This window comes from Ornithorhynchus anatinus, chromosome 1 (assembly GCF_004115215.2).
Source record: "Ornithorhynchus anatinus isolate Pmale09 chromosome 1, mOrnAna1.pri.v4, whole genome shotgun sequence".
Classification (NCBI taxonomy): domain Eukaryota; kingdom Metazoa; phylum Chordata; class Mammalia; order Monotremata; family Ornithorhynchidae; genus Ornithorhynchus; species Ornithorhynchus anatinus.
In genome coordinates, this window is record NC_041728.1 from 1,281,742 (window position 1) to 1,298,402 (window position 16,661).

Here is a 16,661-nt window from a genome sequence, read left to right on the forward strand (position 1 = left end):
GGAGTGGGAGATAGGGCTCGGTCAGGGAAGGCCTCTTGGAGGAGATGGGCCTTCAGTAAGGCTTTGACGGTGGGGAGAGTCGTCGTCTGGCGGATCTGAGGAGGGAGGACGTTCCGGGCCAGAGGCGGGCCGGGGTCGGCGGTGAGACGGGTGAGATCGAGACACGGCGAGAAGGTGAACACCGGAAGAGTGAAGTATGCGGGCTGGGTTGTAGAAGGAGAAAAGTGAGGCGAGGTAGGAGGGGGCAAATGGATGGACTGCTTTAAAGCCAGTGGTGTAGGAGTCGTGTCCCTGCGGGAGGTGGACGGAGTCAAGGGAGTGTGGGCACCGCTTGGCTCCGGGGAGAGCCGTGGCGGGGGGACCCGGGAGGAGAGTGACCGTGGACGTCGGTGAGGAAAGTGTTGGGACGGGAGGGAAGGGTGGAAGGGCGATCTGTAGACCACAGATCCTGGGGATGGGGACTTCTCTAGAGAGCTGCCTACCTGCTCGGCGACCCCTTCCTCCTGCCCCACCCTCTTCCTCCTCCGCCCCCAGCAGCCTAAACCAGCAAATGGGCAGGTTTGCCCGTGTGACTAGCACCGAGCCTTCCTTTGTTTGCACTTCCTATCCTGGAGCACGTCGGACAGCCAACCTAACTCCGCGGGTGGGCTCCTCATTTGAGAGAGAGCCGATAAAGCTCGTTATGGTCAGGGAACGTCCGCTAATTCTGTTGCAGTGTACTCATCGAAGCGCTTAGGACAGTGCCGTGCGCTTAGTAGGGGCTCAGTAAATACCACTGATCGAATGGATGCTCGGTAAATGCCGTTACTCCGAAGCGGATGGTATATTCAGTCTTTACACGACTGAGGTATTGAACTAGACCTTTCCCGGTTAATGGCGCAGGATGAATTCCATTCGCGGTTGCGGTTCAATCGCCGAGGATTGGTTGCCATGGCAAATGCTGGCCCTCATGATAACGGCAGCCAGTTCTTCTTCACCTTGGGTCGAGCGGATGAACTCAACAACAAGCACACTATTTTTGGAAAGGTGAGTGCCGTGGGAGGGGTGGGGGGAAATGGGATAAAGAAAGCTTGGGTGGATCACGTGGGTTTTCGTTTTCAATTCGAAGACCTGTTCGATTTTAACTGGGAGGGACTGGTCCTTGTGTTTCGCCGTCCTGAGAGGTAGGTCTTTTCGACCTACCCGCAGCTCCCCTCCTTTTAAGAATTCCTCAGGTCATAAATACACCTAACTACCTCTATATGCCTCCTTTTTTTCCCCCCCTTTATCTTTTGTATCTCTCTACACCTTCGTGGCTGTTTGGGTCGGGCTCCTGTCCTTCGTTAGCCCGGGGCAGGGACCGTGTCTCTTCTGGAGCGTGTGTGTCCCCCCACGCTGGCCCTCCAGACTCCGAGAGACTTGGGATAGTTGCCCCCTGATCCCGGGCTCCTCGGATTCCGTTCCCTATAGAAGGACGCGGTCGTCCCTCGGATGTGTACGTGGGAACTCTCTCTGCTGCAGTTAGATCCCGGGAGAGTCAGGATGCACGGTTGGAAGTATTTGACTTTAATTGGATGCGTTTGAAAGGAAAGCAAGAACACACTAGGGCATGATAATGATAATAATAATGTTGGTATTTGTTAAGCGCTTACTATGTGCAGAGCACCGTTCTAAGCGCTGGGGGAGATACAGGGTAATCAGGTTGTCCCACGCGAGGCTCACGGTCTTCATCCCCATTTTACAGATGAGGGAACTGAGGCCCAGAGAAGCGAAGTGACTCGCCCACAGTCACACAGCTGACGAGTGGCAGAGCCGGGATGCGAACGCATGACCTCGGACTCGAAGCCCGGGCTCTTTCCACTGAGCCACGCTGCTTCTCTGTCACTAGCCTCTAGGTGTTCACCCCATTTTGGAGTATTAATTACATTGAGCGAAACACTAATAATAATAATAATAATAATGTTGGTATTTGTTAAGCGCTTACTATGTGCCGAGCACTGTTCTAAGCGCTGGGGTAGACATAGGGGAATCAGGTTGTCCCACGTGGGGCTCACAGTCTTAATCCCCATTTTACAGATGAGGGAACTGAGGCCCAGAGAAGTTAAGTGACTCGCCCACAGTCACACAGCCGACAAGTGGCAGAGCTGGGATTCGAACTCATGAGCCCTGACTCCAAAGCCCGTGTTCTTTCCACTGAGCCACGCTGCTTCGGCCTCTAAGAGGTCTACCGCAAACTCCCCAGGGCCCGTTGCTGGTCTTACAGGGTTTTTCCTTCATTTCACCTCTTCGGGGGATTTATTACGGGAACGGTATTAAGATCAACGGAGAATTGAGCTGTGAAATCATTATCTGATATTTCTGAAGGAAGGGCCCCAGGTGAACCACAATAATCTCTCTGCGCTCACGGGGGACATATCGCGATCTATCAGATTCCGAGGCATACATTTGTTAATTTAATTTCCTGAGGAAAGGACACTCGCAGGAAGAATTTACTGCCTTCCCGCTAAGGAAAAGCGACTCGTAACCGTAGAAAATCCCTTCAAGTTCTATTAAATGTCTCAAAACGAATAGATTTTTATCCCCCTCGCATTTCTTGCATTTTTTAATTTTTGTGCTCACTCATGCTCTAAATCGAATATCACTTTTTGAAGGAATTGAGATTATTTGCTCTCACAGCCCCCGAAAGAATAAGCTTCCTGAAGTAGGTTCCGAATTTACCTCAGACTTTTTCATTTGGCAGGTCACCGGGGACACAGTATATAATATGCTGCGATTGACCGAAGTCGAGATTGATGAAGAAGAAAGACCTCTGAATCCACACAAAATAAGAAGCTGTGAGGTTAGCATGTTGCACTCTGTATTTGTGGTTTCTAACAATTGCGGTATTTATTTAGAGCTTGCTCTGTGCTGACGATTTTTTATACGCACAGGTAAATGAGATTGGCCACGCTGTCCCAGCTCTGCCACTTGTCAACTGTGTGACTGTGGGCAAGTCACTTCACTTCTCTGGGCCCCAGTTCTCTCATCTGTAAAATGGGGGTGAAGACCGTGAGCCCCACGTGGGACAACCTGATTCCCCTGTGTCTACCCCAGCGCTTAGAACAGTGCTCTGCACGTAGTAAGCGCTTAACAGATACCAACATTATTATTATTCCCTTTGGTCTCTCCCCCCCCCCCCGCCCCACAGCACTTATGTACATAATTTACTAATAAATGAGTAAATAATAGCCATAGTAATCCAAAATTTGCTTATTTGTAGCGATGTCTGTCTCCCCCTACCCCCAGACTGCGAGCTCACTTTGGGCAGGAAAAGTATCGGTTTATTGTTGTCTTGTAATAGTAATGTTGGTATTTATTAAGCGCTTACTATGTGCCAAGCACTGTTCTAAGCGCTGGGGGGATACAAGTGATCAGGTTGTCCCACGTGGGGCTCGCAGTCTTAATCCCCATTTTACAGATGAGGGAACTGAGGCACAGAGGAAGTGAAGTGACTTGCCCAAAGTCACACACCTGGCAAGCGGCGAAGCCGGGATTGGAACCCATGACCTCTGACTCCCAAGCCCGGGCTCTTTCCACTGAGCCACGCTGCTTCTCTCCCAAGCATTTAGTACAGTGCCCTGCACACAATAAGCGCTCAAATACGATTGAATGAACGAATAATAATGTAGGTATTTAAGCGCTTACTATGTGCCGAGCCCTGGGGACTGGGGACGAACGTGGCCTTCGGTCAGCGGCTCTGGATACACAGAGAAATTCAGGAATGACAGCGAGGGCTTGGGGAAGACGAGCCCCTCTCGTTCAACGTTTGAAAAACGGTACGTACGAGGGAAGGTCCCAATTCCTTTCTTGGCCCAGAGAGGAGAAGCAGGGTGAGCTAGTGGAAGATGCCCAGATGCCCAGGATTGGGAGTCGGGAGACCTGGGTTCTAATCCTGGCTCCACCACTTGCCGACCGCGGGCAAGTCGCTTAGGTTCTCTATGCCCGAGTTTCCCCATCTGTCAGATGGGAATTTAGCACCTGCCTTTCCCCTTTAGACTGGGAGCCCCAGATGGACAGGGATTGGGTCTGATCTGATTGGATTGTGGCCACCCAGGCGCTTAGTAAGCGCTGAACAAATATCATTAATGTTATTACTAGAAAGATCTGGAAAGAGGAAGGCTTTGCAGACGTTTGCTCGGGGACTGGATGTGATCCCTACGCAGAGGGCAGGATGAGTGTAAGCAGACCCCACAGGGCAGAGCGGTTTAGGCTGAAGGTAAGAGAGAGATCTTAGCCAGAGAGTTCAAAAGGGTGGGCCGAGAGAACGCCACGTCTGCTTCGCGGAATTGGATCGGTGTCCAAGTGTCATCTCTTTTGGGAGCGGGGGATGGATTAAACGACGCCGTAGAGTCCACTATGTGTTTTCCGTATCTCAGCGGCAGCCGATATTGCGTAAGTGTTTTTCAAACTACCGTCTAATGCATCCGTCTTTCGGTAGGTTTTGTTTAATCCTTTCGATGACATCATCCCGAGGGACGGTAAGAAGCTGAAGAAGGACAAACCGGAGGACGAAACGAAGAAGTTGAAATCCAAAGGCACAAAGTAATCACCTGGAGGTCGTCCTTCCATCTCGTTACGGTAGAGGTCGAGAGCGTCGTGCGTCGAACGAGTACTCGACGACGGCGGCCTTGAACGACGGAGGGGCCTCGGTCTGAGCCTTGGGAGCCGAGACCCCGGGCAGAGGAAGCGACGACAGCGGTGGTTTGCTGCTCGCGGTCTCCTGCCTCTGCCAGTTGTGTTCCTCTTGAGGCACGGAGCGAGCGGGCAGGCGAGGGCGGGGGCGGGACCCGCTGCCGAATGCCCACGAAGGTTTGGCGCAAGCAGGAGCCGTGCCGAAATCGTAGTATTTAAGGGCTGGCTTTACGGCAGTACGATTGAATGAATCGGTGCACGCAGCGACGACCGACTCGTCCCGTTGCTCTGCCACCGGGCCTTGGGGCGAGCAGGGTATTCGGTCACTCATTCACTTATATTTGTTGAGCACTTACTGGGTGCAGAGCACTGTTCTAAGCGCTTGGAAAGTCCAGTTCAGCAACAGAGAGACAATCGCTGCCCACAACAGGCTCACAGTCTTGGGCGGAGGGGGAGAGGGACAGACGTCAAAAGAAGTAAACGGGCATTAAAGCATCAATATAAATAGAATTATAACTATATATACACACATCAAAACAAGTAAACAGGCATTAATATAAATGAATAGTATGATAGATCTGTACGTATGCACACAAGTGCTGGGGGGTATCGCTGCAGTCTTCGGGAGAGCACGAAAAGGTCAAAGCCACAGCCCTCCTGCCCTCGGAGAGCTTATAGTCGGGAACGCCAAGTGTGAGATCGATTTAGGGATCGGTACAGGCGGCCCCTCTTAAGAAGCTCCCACAGGCCCTGCCGTTCCTCCTTCCGTCCTGGGCAGGGAACGTGTCTAATTCTGTTGTATTGTGCTCTCTCAAGTGCGCAATTCAGTGTTCTGCACACAGTAAGCGCTCAATAAATAAGATTGGATTGATCACTCACTCTCTTGTTTGCCAGGGAACCTCCTTTTTTTTGTTTGTGTCTTAACTGGTATTTAAACGTTTACGACGTTCCGGACCTTGTCCCGAGTGTTGTGGTAGATACAAGCTAATCGGTCTGGACATAGTACGTGTCCCACGTAGAACTCCCAGTCTTAATTCCCATTTTACGGATGAGGCCCGGAGAAATGAAGTGACCTGCCCAAGGTCACACAGACAAGTGGCAGAGCTGGGATTAGAACTCAAGTCCCTCTGAGTCCCAGGCCCTGCTCTTTCTCCCTTCTTTGGTTGCCCTGCCCCTTTCGGTAGATGTCGAGCCCCTGAAGAGCTACGGACAGGGTCTCGGTCCCACCCGTGTGTTCTTTCCCAGTGCTCAGTACATTGTTCTGCACTCAGTGAACTCTTAATAAATATTACCGGTGCTACTGCTGGCATCGACCGAGCGCTGACTGAGGGCAGAGCACTGTACTGAATGCTGGCGAGAGGACAACAGGAGGTGGTAAGCAGTTCGTTTGCAATCGAGGCCAACAGTTACCTCATCCAAAGAAACAGTGAGTAAGGAGAGGTGATCTTTTGGACTCAATGAGTTTTATTTATTTTTTTTCCCAAATCTGCCATGCAGCCCCGCTCGTGTGGACTCGTCCCATTTAGTGACTTGGGAAATTTAAAATCTCCCTAAGGGAGAAAATGGAAAAGGTCCCTTTTAAAGGTTGCCTGACGAGAGGTCTGCTTTTTCCTTTTATTTTAAATAGGAATTTTAGTTTGCTCTCATTCGGAGAGGAAGCCGAAGAGGAGGAAGTGGAAGTAAACCGAGTCAGTCAGGTACGATGTGTATGTCTTCCTTGGAGTCGTACCGAGTGGTTTTTCTCTTTCTTTTCCAACACCTGAGGTGTGGGTGCTTTGCTACACATCAAGTCTCTCTTTGCTTGTGAGGCTCCTTGGGCCAAATCGTTTGATTTTGACCCGCTCCTAAAATGCCAGTAATTTTTGTTGAAGGGAAAACAGAGCTTCTGGACTTGAATGATAATAATGATATATATTAAACCAGTCAATCGGTTGTATTTATTGAGTGCTTGAGTACTGTCCCGAGCGCTTGGGGGAGTACAACACGACAATAAAATGTATTCCTTGCCCTCAGTGAGCTTACGGTCTAGAGGGGGAGGTGGACGTTAATATATAAATAAATTACAGGTATGTACTTAAGCGGTGTGGGGTTGGGGGGGGGGGGGGGCGGGGGTGGTGATGAGTAGAGGGAGCAAATCACGCAGAAGGGAGTGGGAAAAGAGGAAGTGAGGGCTTAGTCAGGGAAGGCCTCTTGGAGGAGATCAGCCTTCAATAAGGCTCTGAAGGTGAGGAGTGTACTTGTCGGATTTGAGGAAGAAGGGTGTTCCAGGCCAGAGGCCACCCCTACCTTGTGCTAAACTGGGATAGATTCAAGATAATCCGATCCGGACACGGTCCCTGTATCACATGGGGATCATAGTCTAAGAGGGAGGGAGAAGAGGTATTTTATCTCAGCTTACAAATGAGGAAACGGAGGCACAAAGAGGTGATGTGAAACTCAAGGCCACCATTCCATTCGCTAGTTCATTCAGTAGTATTTATTGAGCGCTTACTATGTGCAGAGCACTGTACTAAGCGTTTGGAATGTACAATTCGGCAACAGATAGAGACAGTCCCCACCCATCGACGGGCTCACTGTCTAATCGGGGGAGACGGACAGACAAAAACAAGACAACTTAATCGCAACAAATAGAATCAAGGGGATATACATCTCATTAACAAAATAAATAGGGTAATAAAAATCCATACAAATGAGCAGATGAGCGCTCTGCTGAGAGGAGGGGAAAGTGGGGGGGAAGCAGTCCGGAGGCAGAGCAGTAATTAGAACCCGGGTCTCCTGTCTCTCCGTTCTTTGTTCTTTCCACTGGGCCACGCCGCTTCTCTCTTCGGATTTTTAATATGTGTAAATGCAGCCCAGAATGCGGGTTCCTCTGCTCTGTCAGCCGTGCAAGCCTAACTCACTGCTTCGTCTTCTTGGAAGTTGGCGTCTGTGTTCCTCAGCGACTCCATTTCCCTCCAGTTCTGCTGGCTCTGATACGTAGCCTAGGCCATGAACGTTTACCCCCTCGAAGCCCCGGCTTTTCCAGAAGACTCCCACGCCCCTTTCACTCCGGAGGGCTCCTGTCAGAATCCCCATCACCGGGTCGCTGTCCTGCGCGTGACGGGATGAGGACGGGAAGTCAAAAGGAAGTTACCCTTGGACCCTTTTGAAAGGCTTTGACGTTTGCCCGATTTTGAGGCTCGGATGAGTCTCTGAAGGACTCTTCGGCCGTAGCGTAATTGCACTGGCTTCAGAGCGGGCGTGAGAGCCGGAGGGGGAGACGGGGGCTGCCCGGCGGCCGTCACTCCTCCCGTGAGTCCGGCGCGTGCGTCCCCTTCCCTCTCGGCCACCCAGCGGACCGGCTCGGCCCCCTCTCCCCCCCCCCCCCCCCCCCCGGGTTAGGCAGACGAACCTTCCGCCACCATTCATTCATTATTGACCGCTTACTATGTGCAGAGCACTGTACTAAGCGCTTGAAATGTACAATTCGGCAACAGAGACCATCCCCGCCCATTGACCGGCTCACAGTCTAATCGGGGGAGACAGATGGACGAAAGCAAGACAGCTTAATCGCGATAAATAGAATCAAGGGGATGGACACCTCATTAACGAAATAAATAGGGGAATAAAAATATCTACAAATGAGCACAGGACTGAGGGGAAGGGAGAGGGGGAGGAGCAGAGGGAAAGGGGGCTTAGCTGAGGGGAGGCGAAGGGGGGGAAACGACAGACACCGAATGGATTTCCTCCACTGTCGCAACGGCGGGCAAGTGATCGTTCGCACTAGAACCAGACCCTTCCACCTCAGGGTTAAGGCGGTCCTTCGGCCCTCGCCATCCGCTTCAGTTCAGGTCTCCCTGGAATTTCGGGAGGGCGGCGTAGCGGTCGTCAGACCCCCCTCACCGGACCCACTTCCGCGCCTGCCCATCCCGTCGCGCTCGTACCCTCCCAAGGGCTGGCTTGGTACAGGGCTCCTCGCCCCCCGGTAGGCGCGCAGTCGCCACCGTTGACACGTCGGGTGATCTCTGTCTTTTCAGAGCATGAAGGGGAAGAGTAAAAGCAGCCACGACCTGCTGAAGGACGACCCCCACCTCAGTTCAGTTCCAGCTGTGGAAAGGTCCGTGTCCCAGCCTGCGTCCCGCCGGCCATCTAGGGTTGGGCTTTTCCTCCTGGGAATGCTTCCCGTCGACTTTGGGCGAATACAGTTCGGAGAAGCAATGCCCAGCGCTACCCATATCCTGTCGCTCCTATGCACCTAATTGGGGCATTACGTAATAATGGTATTTGTGAAGCACTCACTTCGTGCCAAGCACCGCTCTGAGCGCCGGGGTAGGTACAGGATAATCACGTCGTCCCACGTGGGGCTCACAGTCTCAATCCCCATTTTACAGATGAGGGAACCGAGGTACAGAAAAGTTAAGTGGCTTGCCCTTCATCCGGCGCTTTGGAAGACACACAGAATACACCCACCGGTGTTAGACCCGAAAGAAGCAGAAAGCTCTTCCGCCGAGGGGGTCAGTAATAACGATAATACTAAAAATTGCCATCATCACTGTATTTATTGCTTTTTCATGGTGTTTGTTCGGTGCTTACTGTGTGCCAGCCACTGTACTAAGCACTGGGCAGCGGGGCTCAGTGGAAAGAGCCCGGGCTTGGGAGTCAGAGGTCATGGGTTCGAATCTCAGCTCTGCCCCTTGTCAGCTGTGCGGCTGTGGGCAGGTCTCTTCCCTTCTCTGTGCCTCGGTTCCCTCATCTGGAAAATGGGGATTAACTGTGAGCCTCACGTGGGACGACCTGATGACCCTGTCTCTACCCCCGTGCTTAGCACTGTGCTCTGCACATAGTAAGCGCTTAGCAAATACCGACATTATTATTATACAAGCTTATCAGGCCGAACGTAGTCCCTATCCCCATTTTACAGGTGAGGTAACTGAGGCACTTAGGTCGCACAGCAGACAAGTGACAGAGCAGGGATCAGAGCCCAGTTCCTCCTGACTCCCAAGCCCATACTCTGTCCATTGGGCCATATTGCTTCTCATTTTTACTGGCTTATTATTTATGTGCCAAGCACTCTGCTCTCTGCTAAAGGAAGACACAAGAGAATTAGACAAAGTCTCCCACAAAGGGCTCACAGTCTGAGAGGCAGGGAAATCGGGAAACCAGAAGCAGCGTGGCTCAGTGCAGAGAGGCCGGGCTTGGGAGTCAGACCTCGTGGGTTCTAATCCCGGCTCCACCCCTTGTCAGCTGTGTGGCTTTGGGCAAATCACTTCACTTCTCTGGGCCTCAGTGACCTCATCTATAAAATGGGGATGAAGACTGTGAGCCCCACGTGGGACAACCTGATCACCTTGTATCCCCCCCCCCCCCCAGCGCTTAGAACAGTGCTTGGCACAAAGTAAGCGCTTAACAAATACCATCATTATTATTACGATTCTCTGGGCCTCAGTTACCTCGTGTGTAAAATGGGGATTAAATCCTACTCCCCCTTCTCAGACTGTAAGCCCAAGGTCCAACCTGATTAACTTGTATCCACCCCAGTGCTTAGAACAGTCCTTGGCATGTAGTAAGTGCTTAACTGGTACAACGATAATGATAGCGATCGTTTTAATTAGTATCATCTCCCCATTTTGCAGGTGAAGAAAGTGAGGCCCAGAGGGGTTGTCGTCTGTCCAAGGTCACACTGTAAGCCAGGGGCAGATAAGATCGGAACCCTTTCGATCAACTGTGAGTGTGATTGATTGATTGAACCTGGCGCTTCCCACGCCCTTCTTACTGGGCCGTGCCGGTTGGCTCCGTAGAGAAGCAACGTGGCCTGGTGGCAAGACCCCGAGTCTGAGAATCAGAGGACCTGGATTCTCATCCCGGCTCTGCCACTTTGCTGTGACCTTGGACGAGTCACTTCACTTCTCTGTGCCTCAGTTCCCTCATCTTTAAATGGGATTATGAGCCCCGTGTGGAACTGGGTCCATCCCGATTGGGTCGTATCTACCCCGGCGGTTAGTACGGGCTGACGCATAGTAAGTGCTTCACGAGTAACGTGAAAAAACAAACAAACGCGGGACTCCTAGCTCCCAGTTCTGTGCCCCTCCACCAGGCCACCAATCGGAAATCGTTCCTATGGAATTTACGTGTATTGACTTAAAATCAGAATAAACTGATCTGGCTTGGACAAGTGCCAAAACTCAATACCTTAATGGTCTACCCCGCTCTCGTCTGCTCTACAGGGCCTCTTTAAGTGGAGAGACGAGATGGAGCGGACTGTAGTCCCGTCGACCACTCTGCCTTTTTAGTAGCACTTACTAATTTCAATCAGAAGCCGCAATTTATTTGCACTGTCTGTTTTCTTTCAGTGAACAGGGAGCGGACGTAATGAGGGATTCAGATGACGTGAGTAGCCGTTCTAATATAAATACAGAGCTTAAACTGCCGACGGAGGCGTGCGTCGCAGGGGGCTTTAATTTGCGTTAGCGAGATGGCGAAATACCATCGCGTGGTGGGCGGTGGGCTCGTGCATCGGCTAGCCGCGGGATGTTTGAGAGAAATGTCTGTGTTAGAGCCGCTGATTTACAGAAGGTTCCGACGCTACCGGGAGGACGCTCGGATCCTCTTCTTTCCATTGGTAAAGAAGAGACTAACGTGTTCTCCGTGGCTGGAGCCTCACTTCGGTACACTTAATCCATACGTTTCAATCAGTGGTATTTATCGAGGGCTTACTGTGTGCAGTGCACTGCACTAAACGCTTGGGAGAGTGCCACGTAAAGTTGGTAGACCCGTTCCCTGCCCACCACGAACTCAGAGTGTAGAGCGGGAGACGTTCATTAATAAAAATAAATAAATTATGCCGAGAGGGGTGCAGAAAGGGAGAGATCCAATGCACGGGCGATGCAGAAGGGAGTGGGAGACGAGTAAATGAGGGTATATATGATGTAAATATACATTCTTTTTTTTTGGAGAACGAGAATGAGGGCTGAACCGTTAAGCGAAGGGTTGAGTTGAGTTGGTTTCATGAGCAGAAGGTCAGGCACTGGGGCTCGATCAGCTGTCCCTGCATTTTACGCAGATAGGGGCCTTCCGGTACGCTCATTTAAAGTTCTGTCCGTCTCCCCCGATTAGACTGTAAGCCCGTCAAACGGCAGGGACTGTCTCTATCTGTTGCCGACTTGTTCATCCCAAGCGCTTAGTACAGTGCTCTGCACATAGTAAGCGCTCAATAAATACTATTGAATGAATAAAGTCCACCACCGTCCTGCCCTCAAAATCCCCTCCGCGAAGCCTGCCTCAGATGTTGCGGACGTGATACACCCAGAAAGAGAAAATAATAACGTTTTAGGAGCACGGTGTCCTGCTGCCTATTTTTAGGCCGAGAGAGGTTTTGTGTGACCGTTAGAGGGGAGGACCTGGGACAGTACAAAGAGTTGCCGAGCAGCAACCAATCCATGCCATTTACTGAGCACTTACTACGTGCAGAGCACTCTACTAAGTGCTTGGAAGAGTACAATGCAACAGAATTGAGAGACATCATTCCCTGCCCAAAAAGAGCTTACGGTCTCTGTGCGGAGCACTGCGCTGAGCACTTGGGAGAGTACAGACCAACAGAATGGGCAGACACCCTTCCCTGCCCGTAACAAGCTTAGAGTCACTAGAGCTTAGTAATACAGAAGTGGTAGAGAGCTTACCCCCCCCCCACTAGGAGCTGGCAGTCTAGGAGGCAAACATCGCTTCCGTCTCTACAGGACGAGAATGAAAGCGAAGGGGAAGATGCCGACGATATGGCTGGCGACGAGAAGGATCACGTGAAGGAGCGTATTGCCAAAAAGTTGAAGGGGATGCGAGAAAACGTTAAAGCGCTCGCCAAAGAATCGGAGAAGGAAGCAGAGAAGAAGTCAGCTAGCCGCAGGTGAGTCGAATGTTGAGATTCCAGCTTCCTTGTACAAGGTTTCTAGTGCCGTATTGACGCTGAGTTTCGCAGCGAAGTGAACAATTCTGTCTCTTCCCCGTGGGTCAGAAGAAGGTCATTAGGTGTATCCTCGAGGTGGCAGGTAAGGGCCCGGTTTTTTTGTCGCTTGTAAAAGGAAATGTGGACTGATGCGTGTTTGAGCCTCGAAAGAAAACCAGATGGGTCCGTTAAAGTCTGTTAAAATTGTTAAATAAGTTCTTCCTCCTCCATTCCCCTCTCTCCCTGTCTTTCTCTCCCTCTCTCTTCTCCGTATCCGTTCCTTTCCGCATTTCTGTGGACTCTTACGGTAGATTTTTGTTCGTTCCTGGGGGGCTTTTATGTTAGTTACAGGCAAGCGTTTGCAATCCTATTACGATTATCCAGGCAGTGATGAGGAGGGGTGGCTTGGAAGGAAGGTGATCTCTCTGAAAATACCGTTTTGGTGGTTTTTTTAATTGGAGCTTTAAAATGTCCGGTTTTGGATTCTGAGCAGTTCACCTGTTTAAGCCGTAACTTCCTTTCGTTTTATGGTATTTAAGTGTTTACCTATTTGCCGGGTACTGGACTAAGCCCTGGGATAGATTCGAGATAATCAGGCTGGACACAGTCCTTGTTCCCTATGGTGCTCACAGTCTTAACCCCTATTCCCTTAATCCTTGTAACGGAGGCAAAGGGAAGTGAAGTGACTTTCCCAAGGTCACACAGACGACAAGTGGCGAAGTTGGAATTAGAACTTAGGTCCCCCGACTCCCAGGCCCGTGCTCTTTCCACTAGGCCATGCCGCTCCTCCGCGGTGCGATTGCTCTAAGAGCCCGGGCTTCGGAGTCAGAGGTCATGGCTTCGACTCCCGGCTCTGCCACTTGTCAGCTGTGTGACTGTGGACGAGACACTTAACTTCTCTCTGCCTCAGTGACCTCATCTGTAAAATGGGGATTAACCGTGAGCCTCACGTGGGACGACCCGATGACCCTGTATCTCCCCCGGCGCTTAGAACAGTGCTCGGCACGTCGCTTAACAAATACCAACATTATTATTATTCCTTGTCTTTGGTGTTGTGAAGATGTCAGTCTGCTGGGTTGCGAAGCTGCATTGCGGGTTGGGGAGGGCGTGTTTAGCCACGTTCTTCAGGACTCGTCCGAAAGACCCCCGTCCGGGGTGTTGCCAACCACGGAGAGAAGCCGAGAGCACCCAGTGGTTTTCACAGCTTCACTTCTTCTCCTCAAGGCGGTGGATGCGGGGGAGTGTTTGAAGCGCCGTGACACCCTTTCATCGTTTCTGGTAGGGAAGCTCCCAGGAGACATCTGAGCATCGTCTCCTTGCTTGTTGATTTCTGCAAGAATAGGAAAGACCGTCGACTATTGGCTTAAAGCACGGGCCCGGGTGCCAGAGGACCTGGGTTCTAATCCCAGCTCTGCCATCTGCCAGCTGTGCGTGACCTTAAGGAAGTCACTTCAGCTGCAAAATGGGGATTCAGTACCTCATCTCCTTCCTACTGAAGACTGTGGGCCCCATGTGGGACTGGTGCTGTATTTGGCCTGATTAACGTGTACCTACCCCAGTGCTTAGAGCAGTGCTTGACATAGAGTAAGCACTTACATGCCATTAAAAAAAAACCAAACCCCTCTGATTCAGGAGCACTGACCATTTTTCATGCCAAAGAGAATGCGTGTGTCTCTCTTAGGGGAAGATTTCCTCCAGACGTAGGGGTCTGGCCAGGCCATCCCATCCTGGCCTCTCTCTGCTCCAAAGGGCCTCAGCCTGCTCGTTGGGGATGTGACGGAATGGCGGTGAAACCCTGAGCCGGCTTCGCGGGGCACCCTCCGGTCACCGCGTCCTCCGGCGGGGTCGGGGCAGCAGACGCCGAGTCCGCCGGCTTCCTTGGCGAATCCGTAGCGGTGCTCTGTTTTGTGGCGGGCACCCTGGGTCTTGGTCTCCTCTGCCTTGGGATTTTACTGCGGGCTGAGCGTCTTTCTTCTATGTGCAGAGCACTGTACTAAGCGCTTGGAATGTACAAATCGGTAACAGAGACAGTCCCTGCCCTTTGACGGGCTTGCAGTCTAATCGGGGGGCTTGCAGCCTCATCGGGTTCGAACCCACGACCTCTGACTCCCAAGCCCGGGCTCTTTCCACGGAGCCGCAGGCTGCTTCTCTAGTGCACAGAGAATGTGCACGGGCTATGAGCTAATTTACTATGTGCAGAACACTGTACTAAGCGCTTGAATCCCAACCCTGGGCTCTATCCACCGGATGACGCCGCTTCTCGAGTCTTAGGATAAACAATTCTTACCGCAGCGAAACCGCCTTTCAAAATAAATCCTTTTTCAGATATGTTTGGTCTGAATAGTCCATGAGCATTAAATAACATCTCACAATCTAATTACGAGGCAACAGTTGATGTGAAAACAGAAAAGCTTGGGCTTTGAGAGACCGAAATTTGAGCCGAGGAGTGAGTTCAGATTTTATATTCAAAGAGTCGTCGTACCGAACCCGTATCTTTTTCCATCAAGGTTGTTCCCAAATCCAAAGCAGGAAGAAACAAGGGAGGAGGGTTTTCCCCTGCCACGATCCGGGGAACGGCTGTTCGTCGTCGTAATAGTCTCTTGGTTTGACTACCTGTTTTTGAGCTGGGAGTGCTTTCTGTTCAGAGTCCTTGCCTTTTGTCCTCGGAAGCAGAGCGACCACAGTCTTTGGGCTCCATTCTTAGTAGCGGTCTGCTGGTATGAAAAATTGCCCTGGGCTGACACAAGCCAACGTATCTTCAAGTCCAGTCCATTCATTCCATCATTCAGTAGTATTTATTGAGCGCCTACTATGTGCAGAGCACCGTACTAAGCGCTTGGAATGTACAATTCGGCAACAGATAGAGACAGTCCCAGCCCATCGACGGGCTCGCAGTCTAATCGGGGGAGACGGGCGGACAAAAACAAGGCAACTTAATCACAATAAAAAGAATGAAGGGGATGGACACCTCATTAACAAAATAAATAGGGTAATAAAAATATCTACAAATGAGCCCGGTGCTGAGGGGAAGGGAAGGGGTCGGGGGGGGGGGGGGGGAGCAGAGGGAAAGGGGGCTTAGCTGAGGGGAGGGGAAGGGGGAGCAGCGTGGCTCAGTGGAAAGAGCCCGGGCTTCGGAGTCAGGGCTCGTGAGTTCGAATCCCGGCTCTGCCACTCGTCAGCTGTGTGACCGTGGGCGAGTCGCTTCACTTCTCTGGGCCTCAGTTCCCTCATCTGTAAAATGGGGATGAAGACCGTGAGCCCCCCCCCCCCCCCGTGGGACAACCCGATCCCCCTGTGTCTACCCCAGCGCTTAGAACGGTGCTCTGCACGTAGTAAGCGCTTAACAGATACCGACGTTATTATTATTATTAGGGGAAGCTCAGTCCAGGAAGACCTCTTGGAGGAGGTGAGCTCTCAGTCCACCAAATCAAGGTTGATCCTGTTAGCCCTAGATGGACACCAGCCGGAGTGGTGCTCTGATCTGTCATCCGCTCACGGCCGGCGGTCGCAAACCCTTGGTTCAGGTGGGCCAGAAGCCCTCTCTGAGGACTTTCCCTCTCCTTCCTACTGTCTTCAAGCAAGCTGGCAGAGCCCAGACTCACTTTTTAGAGGGTCTGGGGCCAGGCCCCGTGAAGTAGGACTCTACCAAGAGGTGGTAGTCCCGCTCCGCTCCCTGGGACTCCCGGCTCGTCGCCGCGGCTGGGTGGATCCACCTGGGGGTTGGGTGAATGCCAGAGCGATTATGCCGGGCGCCGAATTTAACGGTGCCGTTATTTCAGCGGATTTATTGCCAGCGGAGTGTTCTGCCAACCACTTGTTCTTTAAGGGCCCAGGTGCTGGGCCGAGGAACCTCTCCGTTAATTTTTTTTTCTTTTTGGGTGGTATTTGTTAAGGGCTTATCATGCGCCAGACGCTGGACTAGAAGCAGTGTGGCTCAATGTGGAAGGAGACAGTCCCAGCCCATTGACGGGCCTCACAGTCTAACCGGGGGAGACGGATGGACAAAAACAAGACAACTTAACCGCAATAAATAGTATCGAGGGGTTGGGAGTCAGAGGTCGTGGGTTGGAATGGCGGCTCTGCCGCTCGTCAGCTG

General features: G+C 51.7%; 1 protein-coding gene across 1 annotated transcript in view; it reads left to right on the forward strand.

Annotated features, from left to right (window-relative positions):
• CWC27 (CWC27 spliceosome associated cyclophilin) overlaps nucleotides 1-16,661 on the forward strand; it is a 152,424-nt gene that overhangs the window by 13,044 nt on the left and 122,719 nt on the right. The window contains exons 4-10 of the mRNA XM_029059282.2: nucleotides 883-1,026; nucleotides 2,720-2,818; nucleotides 4,457-4,560; nucleotides 6,278-6,347; nucleotides 8,667-8,746; nucleotides 10,980-11,016; nucleotides 12,363-12,526. Coding sequence (XP_028915115.1) covers nucleotides 883-1,026; nucleotides 2,720-2,818; nucleotides 4,457-4,560; nucleotides 6,278-6,347; nucleotides 8,667-8,746; nucleotides 10,980-11,016; nucleotides 12,363-12,526 — 698 coding nt within the window. The remainder of the gene's footprint in view (nucleotides 1-882; nucleotides 1,027-2,719; nucleotides 2,819-4,456; nucleotides 4,561-6,277; nucleotides 6,348-8,666; nucleotides 8,747-10,979; nucleotides 11,017-12,362; nucleotides 12,527-16,661) is intronic.